At 45.9% G+C, this 15,896-nt stretch overlaps 2 protein-coding genes across 3 annotated transcripts in view; both read right to left on the bottom strand.

The window, feature by feature from the left end:
- The window catches only part of LOC124128861, a 303,995-nt gene that overhangs the window by 197,567 nt on the left and 90,532 nt on the right, over positions 1 to 15,896 (bottom strand). The window lies entirely within an intron of this gene.
- The window catches only part of LOC124128006 (p53-induced death domain-containing protein 1-like), a 31,017-nt gene continuing 19,381 nt past the window's right edge, over positions 4,261 to 15,896 (bottom strand). For both annotated transcript variants that reach the window (XM_048395612.1, XM_048395613.1), the window contains 2 exons: positions 14,492 to 14,755; positions 4,261 to 9,797 (listed from right to left, as the gene is read on the bottom strand). In XM_048395612.1, coding sequence (XP_048251569.1) covers positions 9,690 to 9,797; positions 14,492 to 14,755 — 372 coding nt within the window. In that variant the 3' untranslated portion in view covers positions 4,261 to 9,689. The remainder of the gene's footprint in view (positions 9,798 to 14,491; positions 14,756 to 15,896) is intronic.

Raw genomic sequence — 15,896 nt, 5'->3', positions numbered from 1 at the left:
CTATAGTTGTGTCAATAGCAGAAGCTTCTGTACTATAGTTGTGTCACTAGCAGAAGCTTCTGTACTATAGTTGTGTCACTAGCAGAAGCCTCTGTACTATAGTTGTGTCAATAGCAGAAGCTTCTGTACTATAGTTGTGTCACTAGCAGAAGCTTCTGTACTATAGTTGTGTCAATAGCAGAAGCTTCTGTACTATAGTTGTGTCAATAGCAGAAGCTTCTGTACTATAGTTCTGTCAATAGCAGAAGCTTCTGTACTATAGTTGTTTCACTAGCAGAAGCTTCTGTACTATAGTTGTGTCACTAGCAGAAGCTTCTGTACTAGAGTTGTGTCAATAGCAGAAGCTTCTGTACTATAGTTGTGTCACTAGCAGAAGCTTCTGTACTATAGTTGTGTCACTAGCAGAAGCCTCTGTACTATAGTTGTGTCACTAGCAGAAGCTTCTGTACTGTAGTTGTGTCACTAGCAGAAGCTTCTGTACTATAGTTGTGTCAATAGCAGAAGCTTCTGTACTATAGTTGTGTCACTAGCAGAAGCTTCTGTACTATAGTTGTGTCACTAGCAGAAGCTTCTGTACTATAGTTGTGTCAATAGCAGAAGCTTCTGTACTATAGTTGTGTCACTAGCAGAAGCTTCTGTACTATAGTTGTGTCACTAGCAGAAGCTTCTGTACTATAGTTGTGTCAATAGCAGAAGCTTCTGTACTATAGTTGTGTCACTAGCAGAAGCTTTTGTACTATAGTTGTGTCACTAGCAGAAGCCTCTGTACTATAGTTGTATCAATAGCAGAAGCTTCTGTACTATAGTTGTGTCAATAGCAGAAGCTTCTGTACTATAGTTGTGTCAATAGCAGAAGCTTCTGTACTAGAGTTGTGTCACTAGCAGAAGCTTCTGTACTATAGTTGTGTCAATAGCAGAAGCTTATGTACTATAGTTGTGTCACTAGCAGAAGCTTCTGTACTATAGTTGTGTCACTAGCAGAAGCTTCTGTACTATAGTTGTGTCAATAGCAGAAGCTTCTGTACTATAGTTGTGTCACTAGCAGAAGCTTCTGTACTATAGTTGTGTCACTATCAGAAGCTTCTGTACTATAGTTGTGTCGCTAGCAGAAGCTTCTGTACTGTAGTTGTGTCACTAGCAGAAGCTTCTGTACTATAGTTGTGTCAATAGCAGAAGCTTCTGTACTATAGTTGTGTCAATAGCAGAAGCTTCTGTACTATAGTTGTGTCACTAGCAGAAGCTTCTGTACTATAGTTGTGTCACTAGCAGAAGCTTCTGTACTATAGTTGTGTCAATAGCAGAAGCTTCTGTACTATAGTTGTGTCACTAGCAGAAGCTTCTGTACTATAGTTGTGTCACTAGCAGAAGCTTCTGTACTATAGTTGTGTCAATAGCAGAAGCTTCTGTACTATAGTTGTGTCACTAGCAGAAGCTTCTGTACTATAGTTGTGTCACTAGCAGAAGCCTCTGTACTATAGTTGTATCAATAGCAGAAGCTTCTGTACTATAGTTGTGTCAATAGCAGAAGCTTCTGTACTATAGTTGTGTCAATAGCAGAAGCTTCTGTACTATAGTTGTGTCACTAGCAGAAGCTTCTGTACTATAGTTGTGTCACTAGCAGAAGCTTCTGTACCATAGTTGTGTCACTAGCAGAAGCTTCTGTACTATAGTTGTGTCAATAGCAGAAGCTTCTGTACTATAGTTGTGTCACTAGCAGAAGCTTCTGTACTATAGTTGTGTCACTAGCAGAAGCCTCTGTACTATAGTTGTGTCAATAGCAGAAGCTTCTGTACTATAGTTGTGTCACTAGCAGAAGCTTCTGTACTATAGTTGTGTCAATAGCAGAAGCTTCTGTACTATAGTTGTGTCAATAGCAGAAGCTTCTGTACTATAGTTCTGTCAATAGCAGAAGCTTCTGTACTATAGTTGTTTCACTAGCAGAAGCTTCTGTACTATAGTTGTGTCACTAGCAGAAGCTTCTGTACTAGAGTTGTGTCAATAGCAGAAGCTTCTGTACTATAGTTGTGTCACTAGCAGAAGCTTCTGTACTATAGTTGTGTCACTAGCAGAAGCCTCTGTACTATAGTTGTGTCACTAGCAGAAGCTTCTGTACTATAGTTGTGTCAATAGCAGAAGCTTCTGTACTATAGTTGTGTCACTAGCAGAAGCTTCTGTACTATAGTTGTGTCACTAGCAGAAGCCTCTGTACTATAGTTGTATCAATAGCAGAAGCTTCTGTACTATAGTTGTGTCAATAGCAGAAGCTTCTGTACTATAGTTGTGTCACTAGTTGAAGATGTTCTGGTGAAGGCGTACATGCGGTCAACTCATCTGTTACCTCCACTATCAACTGTGTCTTTGTGTCATCGGTCGCTTCACTGAGGATAACAAACAATACCGCTTTCATGTTGCACAAACTAACGATGTCTTCCAAAAGATATCTTGCCAATGATGTATATTTTCACACTCTACGACTTTGGATATTTCTAGGATTATAACAAGACGTGTCACCTTTGTGACGATTTGACCTCATCTTTTGGATGCGATATTCCAGCAATATCACTGCGGGGAGCACCAGAAATCATCGTATTAGTATAACTGAGAAGTAGAATTTGTTCATGTTAACAAGTGCATGCTTGGGACACACCACAACACTAAGTTAGGTTAGGGTTTACATAAAGCGTCATCAGAAGAAGTCAAGTCCCACCTGCCCCACACAAGTTCGAAAGAACAAATCCTCGGATTGTTACAGTATGTTCTACAAGAGTGATCTTTCCAACTTGATATGAATATTCCTGTCTAATCTGTCTCTCTGTATACAAGAGTAGTTATTGAGCTGTCAAAACAATACCATGGAATTGGGATTTGGAACTTTGTGTTTGTATTTTATGTCCTTTTTGCAAAGCTATGAGTTAGTTGTCACACAACTGGTACTCGGCTTATTCTGTAATCTTTTGCATCACCAACTGTAGTTATCAATCTTTACTGAAGCTCACTTTTCACATTAAACTCATGAAATCTTATACATTGCAGCTTAATGCAAATATATACATCGTTACACTAAACATTTCCCATCTGTTACATTGGATACATTCACTAGAGAATAGCTATCCAGACAACCCTGTGGTCTGCTCAAAGTCAAACTCAAACTTGCTGCCGTGGAAACGAAAGAGAAAATTCTAAAAACCCTTAAATAGCAAAAGGCGCCAGTTGACGACCTTGCCTTTGTGTGTGCAAAGTTTCATGAAATAATTACCTCTTACGTTTAGAGATATTATCCAGACCAAAAATGATTACAGACGAACAGACAAGCTTATTACTGTATCCCCCATATTAAATAATGGGGATGGAATGGTGGGATAAAAGGAGAGATGGTTGTTTGTGCACACTGCTAGTGGGTGCTCTCCCCACACAACTGCATGTTACAGTCTAGGACTGACATACGCTTACACCGGCTCTCACGAGGAATTGGTAGTTGCATCAGCTGTATAGTGTGGAAGGTCATCAAGTGAACTCCAATTCTGCTTGTTGATATCAGAGGCAAGATGGCGCTATGTTAAGAAACACTGATCCGTGGCATTCCTCACACCCTCCCCCTCAGGCAAATGCTCTGATGGGGATACATCTTTCCCCTGGCTAGAACACACATGCTGGCCACGGACGACTGTTCAAAAAGGGAGAGAAGACAGGTATATTCTTAGAACTCCGGACGGCTGTCCAAGAAGGGAGTGAGAGAAGTCAGGTATATTCTTAGAACTCCGGACGGCTGTCCAAGTAGGGAGTGAGAGAAGTCAGGTATATTCTTAGAACTCCGGAAGGCTGTCCAAGTAGGGAGTGAGAGAAGTCAGGTATATTCTTAGAACTCCGGACGGCTGTCCAAGTAGGGAGTGAGAGAAGTCAGGTATAATCTATAATATATGAGCGGACGTTTCAAGATCCAGACCAGGTGAATGAGTGACTTGAGTTCAGTAGTTGGCTGATGTGTGAATTTCTAGCTTTCATATCAACGTTACAGTCAACTTACAGTGTCCCCATGACAACCCATAAACGCCATCTACACATACATGTCGTCGAATTCCAAGCAACGACCACAAGTTTCTGGCTTGCTTTTGAGAGAGGATCAGGTATACATTCAGGAGATAGACAGGAGTGACATTGGCACATGATCGTCTTGACGTGGAGTTTTAATGAACACGTGTATCTGCTGCATATGTTGACACATTATCCTCGGACAGGGTGGACACAGGACTCGTACACGGCTTGTGATGCTTTAACAGTTTATTGCATATGTCAATGATAAAGACGGATCACAGAAAGCCTTGATGTTGTAATACAGTGAGTGTGGACAGGCACACTTCTTGACGGAAGATGACGGTGTAAGTGTCGTGTGCGTGTCGGACGCAGTTCAGGACGGAATTCTAGATGACGGTGTAAGTGTTGTGTGTGTGTCGGACACAGTTCAGGGCGAAATTCTAGATGACGGTGTAAGTGACGTGTGTGTGTCGGACACAGTTCAGGGCAGAATTCTAGATGAAGGTGTAAGTGTCATGTGTGTGTCGGACATAGTTCAGGACGGAATTCTGGATGACGGTGTAAGTGTCGTGTGTGTGTCGGACACAGTTCAGGGCGGAATTCTAGATGACGGTGTAAGTGTTGTGTGCGTGTCGGACACAGTTCAGGACGGAATTCTAGATGACGGTGTAAGTGTCGTGTGTGTGTCGGACATAGTTCAGGACGGAATTCTGGATGACGGTGTAAGTGTCGTGTGCGTGTCGGACACAGTTCAGGACGGAATTCTAGATGACGGTGTAAGTGTCGTGTGTGTGTCGGACACAGTTCAGGACGGAATTCTGGATGACGGTGTAAGTGTCGTGTGTGTGTCGGACACAGTTCAGGACGGAATTCTGGATGACGGTGTAAGTGTCGTGTGCGTGTCGGACACAGTTCAGGACGGAATTCTAGATGACGGTGTAAGTGTCGTGTGTATGTCGGACACATTTGTTAAATTTTAGATGACAGTGGAAGTGTTGTGTGTGTGTCGGAGACAGTTGAGAACGGAGTTCTAGATGACGGTGTAAGTGTCATGTGTGTGTCGGACGCAGTTGAGAACAGAATTCTAGATGACGGTGTAAGTGTCGTGTGCGTGTCGGACTCAGTTGAGAATGGAATTCTAGATGACGGTGTAAGTGACGTGTGTGTGTCGGACACAGTTCAGGGCGGAATTCTAGATGACGGTGTAAGTGTCATGCGTGTGTCGGACATAGTTCAGGACGGAATTCTGGATGACGGTGTAAGTGTCGTGTGTGTGTCGGACACAGTTCAGGGCGGAATTCTAGATGACGGTGTAAGTGTTGTGTGCGTGTCGGACACAGTTCAGGACGGAATTCTAGATGACGGTGTAAGTGTCGTGTGTGTGTCGGACACAGTTCAGGACGGAATTCTGGATGACGGTGTAAGTGTCGTGTGTGTGTCGGACACAGTTCAGGACGGAATTCTGGATGACGGTGTAAGTGTCGTGTGCGTGTCGGACACAGTTCAGGACGGAATTCTAGATGACGGTGTAAGTGTCGTGTGTATGTCGGACACATTTGTTAAATTTTAGATGACGGTGGAAGTGTTGTGTGTGTGTCGGAGACAGTTGAGAACGGAGTTCTAGATGACGGTGTAAGTGTCGTGTGCGTGTCGGACTCAGTTGAGAATGGAATTCTAGATGACGGTGTAAGTGTCTTGTGTGTGTCGGACGCAGTTGAGAACGGAATTCTAGATGACGGTGCAAGTGTTGTGTGCGTGTCGGACACAGTTGAAAACGGAATTCTAGATGACGGTGTAAGTGTTGTGTGTGTGTCGGACACAGTTGAGAACGGAATTCTAGATGACGGTGTAAGTGTCTTGTGTGTGTCGGACACAGTTGAGAACGGAATTCTAGATGACGGTGTAAGTGTTGTGTGTGTGTCGGACACAGTTGAGAACGGAATTCTAGATGACGATGTAAGTGTCGTGTGTGTGTCGGACGCAGTTAAGAATGGAATTCTAGATGACAGTGTAAGTGTCGTGTGTGTGTCGGACGCAGTTGAGAACGGAGTCTAGATGACGGTGTAAGTGTCGTGTGTGTGTCGGACGCAGTTGAGAACGGAATTCTAGATGACGGTGTAAGTGTCATGTGTGTGTGGGACGCAGTTGAGAACGGAATTCTAGATGACGATGTAAGTGTCTTGTGTGTGTCGGACACACTTGAGAACGCAATTCTAGATGACGGTGTAAGTGTCGTGTGTGTGTCGGACACACTTCAGGACGGAAGATGATGGTGTGAGTGTCGTGTGTGTGTCGGACGCAGTTGAGAACGGAATTCTAGATGATGGTGTAAGTCTTGTGTGTGTGTTAGACACAGTTGAGAACGGAATTCTAGATGATGGTGTAAGTGTCTTGTGTGTGTCGGACGCAGTTGAGAACGGAATTCTAGATGACGGTGTAAGTGTTGTGTGTGTGTCGGACGCAGTTGAGAACGGAATTCTAGATGACGATGTAAGTGTCGTGTGTGTGTCGGATGCAGTTAAGAACTGAATTCTAGATGACGGTGTAAGTGTTGTGTGTGTGTCGGACGCAGTTAAGAACGGAATTCTAGATGACGGTGTAAGTGTCGTGTGCATGTCGGTCACAGTTCAGGACGGAATTTTAGATGACGGTGTAAGTGTCGTGTGTGTGTCGGACGCAGTTGAGAAAGGAATTCTAGATGACGGTGTAAGTGTCATGTGTGTGTCGGACACAGTTCAGGACGGAATTGTAGATGCGATGTAAGTGTCGTGTGTGTGTCGGACACAGTGGAGAACGGAATTCTAGATGACGGTTTAAGTGTCGTGTGTGTGTCGGACGCAGTTGAGAACGGAATTCTAGATGACGGTGTAAGTGTTGTGTGTGTGTCGGACGCAGTTGAGAACGGAATTCTAGATGACGGTTTAAGTGTCGTGTGTGTGTTGGACGCAGTTGAGAACGGAATTCTAGATGACGGTGTAAGTGTTGTGTGTGTGTCGGACACAGTTAAGAATGGAATTCTAGATGACGGTGTAAGTGTTGTGTGTGTGTCGGACACAGTTCAGGGCGGAAATCTAGACGACGGTGTAAGTGTCATGTGTGTGTCGGACACAGTTTAGGACGGAATTCTAGATGAAGGTATAAGTGTTGTGTGTGTGTGTCGGACACAGTTCAGGGCGGAATTCTAGATGACGGTGTAAGTGTCTTGTGTGTGTGTCGGACACAGTTCAGGGCGGAATTCTAGATGACGGTGTAAGTGTCGTGTGTGTGTCGGACACAGTATAGGACGGAATTCTAGATGACGGTGTAAGTGTTGTGTGTGTGTCGGACATAGTTTAGGACGGAATTTTAGATGACGATGTAAGTGTTGTGTGTGTGTCGGACATAGTTTAGGACGGAATTCTAGATGACGGTGTAAGTGTTGTGTGTGTGTCGGACATAGTTTAGGACGGAATTCTAGATGACGATGTAAGTGTTGTGTGTGTGTCGGACGCAGTTCAGGACGGAATTCTAGATGACGGTGTAAGTGTTGTGTGTGTGTCGGACATAGTTTAGGATGGAATTCTAGATGACGGTGTAAGTGTTGTGTGTGTGTCTGACATAGTTTAGGACGGAATTCTAGATGACGGTGTAAGTGTTGTGTGTGTGTCGGACACAGTTCAGGACGGAATTCTAGATGACGGTGTAAGTGTCGTGTGTGTGTCGGACACAGTTCAGGACGGAATTCTAGATGACGATGTAAGTGTTGTGTGTGTGTCGGACATAGTTTAGGATGGAATTCTAGATGACGGTGTAAGTGTTGTGTGTGTGTCTGACATAGTTTAGGACGGAATTCTAGATGACGGTGTAAGTGTTGTGTGTGTGTCGGACACAGTTCAGGACGGAATTCTAGATGACGATGTAAGTGTTGTGTGTGTGTCGGACACAGTTCAGGACGGAATTCTAGATGACGGTGTAAGTGTTGTGTGTGTGTCGGACACAGTTCAGGACGGAATTCTAGATGACGGTGTAAGTGTTGTGTGTGTGTCGGACACAGTTCAGGACGGAATTCTAGATGACGGTGTAAGTGTTGTGTGTGTGTCGGACACAGTTCAGGACGGAATTCTAGATGACGATGTAAGTGTTGTGTGTGTGTCGGACATAGTTTAGGACGGAATTCTAGATGACGGTGTAAGTGTCTTGTGTGTGTGTCGGACACAGTTCAGGACGGAATTCTAGATGACGGTGTAAGTGTCGTGTGTGTGTCGGACACAGTTCAGGGCGGAATTCTAGATGAAGGTGTAAGTGTCGTGTGTGTGTCGGACACAGTTCAGGGCGGAATTCTAGATGACGATGTAAGTGTTGTGTGTTTGTCGGACACACTTCAGGGCGGGTGTCTTGGTGTATCGGGGATATAGTCGACGTGTACATGTGTGTATGTTTACACCAATGGTTGTTTTGTCGGAATGAGTCTTCGATTTAAGCGTTGGTGTTTCATCAGGAACGGTAATATAATCTTATGTAATAAACTTTAGACATTCATGTCAATGTTCCAGCTTGTATCAGTGCCCGTCAGTTTATAATACGTATAGACACACCACCGTAATCCTGTAACACTACGACTACACAAAGACAGTATTCATACAGCTGGATAACACGAATATTACGTCTCCGATCCATGCAAATAAAGTTATATTCAAAGGAAATACTGATATATGATATGTTGGTAATATAAATACAGGCAGGATCAGAGAGTAACCCTGACTACACATCTACAATCAATCAATGCCACCAATAGCATTTCACATTAGCAGTCACCAACACAATGGATTTTGAGTAGCATTAGGTATGTTGCTAATAATTTAGTCCTACAAAAGTTTCGTACAGCGTTCGTCCCTGTTACTCTGTACAGTGTGGTGGCTGTACGCAACATCCTGACTGTCTTTACGCTTAATGTTTGGAATAATTGGCGGGCTCGTTTTGTATGTAAATTGACATAATATACTCCGTGTTATGCAACTGCATGTGCATTCGGAGACACATCCATCCATTTGGATTTAATGCTTTTATAAATAATTGGTGGTATTAATGTGTTAGAGCCACATTTACGAAAGAGTGATACTGAACACACAAAAAAAGGGATCATATATATTTTGGGTGATACTGTTTGTTCCGTAAATGTGTGCTGACCCTAAGTTTTGGCTCAGAATATACTGAAGGGCGTATATCACAAGGTCGTTATTGCGGGACAGGTTAGTGGGAATAACCTAAACAGTTACAAGGCACCTGGACATAGAATATTGCTTCATTCGTCAATATCAACCTGTAATCTCTACTTTATAATGTTGTACACTACATCAATGACGTTAGATAATACCAGGCTTCATACAGGAGGTTGACTGTCTGAACGTGGAGCTACGTCGGTACGGGGTAAATGTATGTACTGAAAGTGCTGACCACCAGGTGTCCTAAACAGGATCCGGTGTCCTAAACAGGATCCGGTGATTCTGTTGACATACAGTCTGTGGAACTATAAGCAAAATATAAATAAGAGTATATGTGTAGCTTGTCACAATGGTGTCAATTATATCATCTTCCAGTCCCGCATGAATAAATGGTGCTGTGATTGGTTCTTCCGAGTGCGTGGGCGTTGTTATGTATGACGTCACGGAGCCGACCAATCAGCGGCTTCCAATCTGTTGTTCCCGGTACTCCCTCTGGCGGGTGCGGATCTGTTCTGACAGGTCCTCCCTTCCGCTCTTGATCAACGCCGTTGACAATATGGCCACCTGTTGAGGGTTACAGTGTGAGTTCGTGATATTGTGTCAAAACGACCGGAGGTAATTGAGTGTTGTTCAAGAAGCTTATGTCTGAATACAGGAACAACTGTTCACGCTACCGTGACACTGTCACGTAATCAGTCACGTCCTACACAGGGGTCAAGGTTCAAGGTCCACGTTATTGTGACACTGTCATGCAATCAGTCACGTCCTACACACGGATCAAGGTCTACGTTATTGTGACACTGTCACGTAGTCAGTCACGTCCTACACACGGATCAAGGTCCACGTTATTGTGACACTGTCACGTAATCAGTCACGTCCTACACAGGGGTCAAGGTTCAAGGTCTACGTTATTGTGACACTGTCATGCAATCAGTCACGTCATACACACGGATCAAGGTCTACGTTACCGTGACACTGTCATGCAATCAGTCACGCCCTACACACGGATCAAGGTCCACGTTATTGTGACACTGTCATGCAATCAGTCACGTCATACACACGGACCAAGGTCCACGTTATTGTGACACTGTCATGCAATCAGTCACGTCATACACACGGATCAAGGTCCACGTTACCGTGACACTGTCATGCAACCAGTCACGTCCTATACACGGATCAAGGTCCACGTTATTGTGACACTGTCACGTAATCAGTCACGTCCTACACACGGATCAAGGTCCACGTTATTGTGACACTGTCATGCAATCAGTCACGTCATACACACGGATCAAGGTCCACGTTATTGTGACACTGTCACGTAATCGGTCACGTCCTACACAGGGGTCAAGGTTCAAGGTCCACGTTATTGTGACACTGTCACGTAATCGGTCACGTCCTACACAGGGGTCAAAGTTCAAGGTCCACGTTATTGTGACACTGTCATGCAATCAGTCACGTCATACACACGGATCAAGGTCTACGTTACCGTGACACTGTCATGCAATCAGTCACGCCCTACACACGGATCAAGGTCCACGTTATTGTGACACTGTCATGCAATCAGTCACGTCATACACACGGACCAAGGTCCACGTTATTGTGACACTGTCATGCAATCAGTCACGTCATACACACGGATCAAGGTCCACGTTACCGTGACACTGTCATGCAACCAGTCACGTCCTATACACGGATCAAGGTCCACGTTATTGTGACACTGTCACGTAATCAGTCACGTCCTACACACGGATCAAGGTCCACGTTATTGTGACACTGTCATGCAATCAGTCACGTCATACACACGGATCAAGGTCCACGTTATTGTGACACTGTCATGCAATCAGTCACGCCCTACACACGGATCAAGGTCCACGTTATTGTGACACTGTCATACAAGCAGTCACGTCATACACACGGATAAAGGTCCACGTTACCGTGACACTGTCATGCGATCAGTCACGTCATACACACGGATCAAGGTCCACGTTATTGTGACACTGTCATGCGATCAGTCACGTCATACACACGGACCAACGTCCACGTTATTGTGACACTGTCATGCAATCAGTCACGTCATACACACGGATCAAGGTCCACGTTATTGTGACACTGTCATGCAATCAGTCACGTCACACAGCCGGACCAAGGTCCACGTTACCGTGACACTGTCATGCAATCAGTCACGTCATACACACGGATCAAGGTCCACGTTATTGTGACACTGTCATGCGATCAGTCACGCCCTACACACGGATCAAGGTCTACGTTATTGTAACACTGTCATGCAATCAGTCACGTTATACACACGGACCAAGGTCTACGTTACCGTGACACTGTCATGCAATCTGTCACGTCATACACACGGATCAAGGTCTACGTTACCGTGACACTGTCATGCAATCAGTCACGTCATACACACGGATCAAGGTCTAGGTTATTGTGACACTGTCACGTAGTCAGTCACGTCACACAGCCGGACCAAGGTCCACGTTACCGTGACACTGTCATGCAATCAGTCACGTCATACACACGGACCAAGGTCTACGTTACCGTGACACTGTCATGCAATCAGTCACGTCATACACACGGATCAAGGTCCACGTTACCGTGACACTGTCATGCAATCAGTCACGTCATACACACGGGACAAGGTCTACGTTATTGTGACACTGTCATGCGATCAGTCACGTCATACAGCTGGACCAAGGTCCACGTTATTGTGACACTGTCGGGCAATCAGTCACGTCACACAGCCGGATCAAGGTCTACGTTATTGTGACACTGTCATGCGATCAGTCACGTCACACAGCCGGACCAAGGTCCACGTTATTGTGACACTGTAATGCAATCAGTCACGTCATACAGCCGCACCAAGGTCTAGGTTATTTTGACACTGTCATGCAATCAGTCACGTCATACACACGGACCAAGGTCCACGTTATTATGACACTGTCATGCAATCAGTCACGTCATACACACGGATCAAGGTCCACGTTATTGTGACACTGTCATGCAATCAGTCACATCATACACACGGATCAAGGTCCACGTTATTGTGACACTGTCATGCAATCAGTCACGTCATACACACGGATCAAGGTCTACGTTATTGTAACACTGTCATGCAATCAGTCACGTCATACACACGGATCAAGGTCCACGTTATTGTGACACTGTCATGCAATCAGTCACGTCATACACACGGATCAAGGTCTACGTTACCGTGACACTGTCATGCAATCAGTCACGTCCTACACACGGATCAAGGTCCACGTTACCGTGACACTGTCATGCAATCAGTCACGTCATACACACGGATCAAGGTCTACGTTACCGTGACACTGTCATGCAATCAGTCACGTCGTACAGCCGGACCAAGGTCTAGGTTATTGTGACACTGTCATGCGATCAGTCACGTCACACAGCCGGACCAAGGTCAACGTTACCGTGACACTGTCATGCAATCAGTCACGTCACACAGCCGGACCAAGGTCCACGTTATTGTGACACTGTCATGCAATCAGTCACGTCACACAGCCGGACCAAGGTCCACGTTACCGTGACACTTCCATGCAATCAGTCACGTCACACAGCCGGACCAAGGTCCACGTTATTGTGACACTGTAATGCAATCAGTCACGTCACACAGCCGGACCAAGGTCCACGTTACCGTGACACTGTCATGCAATCAGTCACGTCACACAGCCGGACCAAGGTCTACGTTATTGTGACACTGTCATGCAATCAGTCACGTCACACAGCCGGACCAAGGTCCACGTTACCGTGACACTTCCATGCAATCAGTCACGTCACACAGCCGGACCAAGGTCCACGTTATTGTGACACTGTCATGCAATCAGTCACGTCACACAGCCGGACCAAGGTCCACGTTACCGTGACACTGTCATGCAATCAGTCACGTCACACAGACGGACCAAGGTCCACGTTATTGTGACACTGTCATGCAATCAGTCACGTCACACAGCCGGACCAAGGTCCACATTACCGTGACACTTCCATGCAATCAGTCACGTCACACAGCCGGACCAAGGTCTACGTTATTGTGACACTGTCATGCAATGAGTCACGTCACACAGCCGGACCAAGGTCCACGTTACCGTGACACTGTCATGCAATCAGTCACGTCATACAGCCGGACCAGGGTCCCCGTTACCGTGACACTGCAATGCAATCAGTCAAGTCACATAGCCGGACCAAGGTCCACGTTACCGTGACACTGTCATGCAATCAGTCACGTCACACAGCCGGACCAAGGTCTAGGTTATTGTGACACTGTCATGCGATCAGTCACGTCACACAGCCGGACCAAGGTCTACGTTAATGTGACACTGTCATGCGATCAGTCACGTCACACAGCCGGATCAAGGTCCACGTTACCGTGACACTGTCATGCAATCAGTCACGTCACACAGCCGGACCAAGGTCAACGTTACCGTGACACTGTCATGCAATCAGTCACGTCACACAGCCGGACCAAGGTCAACGTTACCGTGACACTGTCATGCAATCAGTCACGTCACACAGCCGGACCAAGGTCTACGTTACCGTGACACTGCCATGCAATCAGTCACGTCGTACAGCCGGACCAAGGTCTAGGTTATTGTGACACTGTCATGCGATCAGTCACGTCACACAGCCGGACCAAGGTCAACGTTACCGTGACATTGTCATGCAATCAGTCACGTCACACAGCCGGACCAAGGTCTACGTTACCGTGACACTGCCATGCAATCAGTCACGTCACACAGCCGGACCAAGGTCTAGGTTATTGTGACACTGTCATGCGATCAGTCACGTCACACAGCCGGACCAAGGTCTACGTTAATGTGACACTGTCATGCGATCAGTCACGTCACACAGCCGGACCAAGGTCCACGTTACCGTGACACTGTCATGCGATCAGTCACGTCACACAGCCGGACCAAGGTCCACGTTATTGTGACACTGTCATGCAATCAGTCACGTCACACAGCCGGTCCAAGGTCCACGTTACCGTGACACTGTCATGCAATCAGTCACGTCACACAGCCGGACCAAGGTCCACGTTACCCTCACACCACGTTATGCAATCTGTCACGTAATACATTTAAATATTCATACATAGTTTGGCTCTCCTAGAAGTGACACACTATGCTATGTATACACTATTGCCCAAAGCGGTGTTCAACTCAACTCCCCATCGCCTCTAACATCGTTTACTTAATTTATCTCCTGACCACAAATCCGATTTAGCTCACCTTGTCACTCGACTTTGGCGCTCTCTTCAGCCACGTCATCAGCATGTCGAACTTGGCGTCCGCGTCCGACCTCTCCCCGAGCTGCATGTGGCGCAGTATTGCCTGGATCCGCACGCGCTGCACGTTCAGATAGTGCGCCACCTTCCGCCACTCCTCGCCCAACTCTGCCGCCAGGCTGTGCATGTAGTCCTCGTTCACTGGGTCACGTGTGTTGTGGATTGTGATTGGAGCTTTGACTGGCACTGGACACGGCTCAATGTGGTACTGAAACGTTACAGTTGAGTTTAGTTGATGTCATTACCATGGTGTTTTACGGAACTCGTCACGTGTTCGTGCTCCTGTACAAATCAATGGTCACGGAGAAATGTCGGGGGCACGGGTGGCCCAGTCGTCCCAGGCACCGCAATTCGCTGTGCAGAATGTTTTCCCTTTGGCACGTCAGAATCCCATGATAGTGGGTTCGAATCCCGGTTCGACGCGATTATGTTTCTAGGTTTGTCAGCACCACACCCGTGCTCGTGGGTTTCACTTAACTGTCTAAGGCCTTCCTCCTACATTAAGCTGACGCGCTGAGATAAAACGGAAATAGTGTTCTAAGCGGCGCTAAACCCACCTCACTCCCTACTGAAAATTGTCAGTATTTTGTAAGAACTCGTAATATATTGATGAAAGGACAAAAGTGACAATACGAATAAAGTAAAGTGCTTATTTCCTAATACCATTTGAATGTTGAAGTTTGAGTGAGGTGATGTTTCGAGGTAATGTGAGTAACTTAAGTTACACACCGCTTGAGAAATAATATACTACTTTAAATAGTATTTAATTTCTATCACGTCAGCTTGATGTGGGAGTAAAGGGCAAAGTGATGTAGTTCAGTGGCTTGTACCGTGGCAAACACGCGTGTATGGTGGTGAGGGAACATGTACATTGGGACTATGGCATTTGAAACACGATCAGCGGATCCAGGCATGGCTAAGGGAGGTAACTGTACAGTGCCACTGACGCTGGTGCCTTATCTGGCTATCTCTTATTAACCAATCTATTTACCAAAAATATTCAAATTAATAACCTGATCTTCGTCTGAGGCATCCAAAAAAAAGCTGTGCAGAGTTACGTCCCTTGGACACGCGAACACCAATGATTGTGGGTTTGTCTCCCGGTAAGGTGAGATGGAATTGGGTTTAACGTCGCGTCCAAGATTATTGCACTTATATGGCGACGTGCATGCACGTGTGTGTGTTTGTGTGGCTGCTTGTACTAGTCCGGACCGATGCCGATTTATAGTGCTAGCTCACTGAGATACCATGCCACAGTTTAACATGAATACCCCACTAATGGTTCCGAGTCGACCAGTCCTTGTTTTAGCCCCTTAATCCCGAGCACCAGACAGGGTAACAACAAGTAC

The sequence above is a fragment of the Haliotis rufescens genome, unplaced genomic scaffold (genome assembly GCF_023055435.1).
Source record: "Haliotis rufescens isolate VD_foot unplaced genomic scaffold, xgHalRufe1.0.p SCAF_14, whole genome shotgun sequence".
In the NCBI taxonomy this organism is placed as follows: Eukaryota; Metazoa; Mollusca; class Gastropoda; order Lepetellida; family Haliotidae; genus Haliotis; species Haliotis rufescens.
This window is presented reverse-complemented; position numbering and strand designations above follow the sequence as displayed.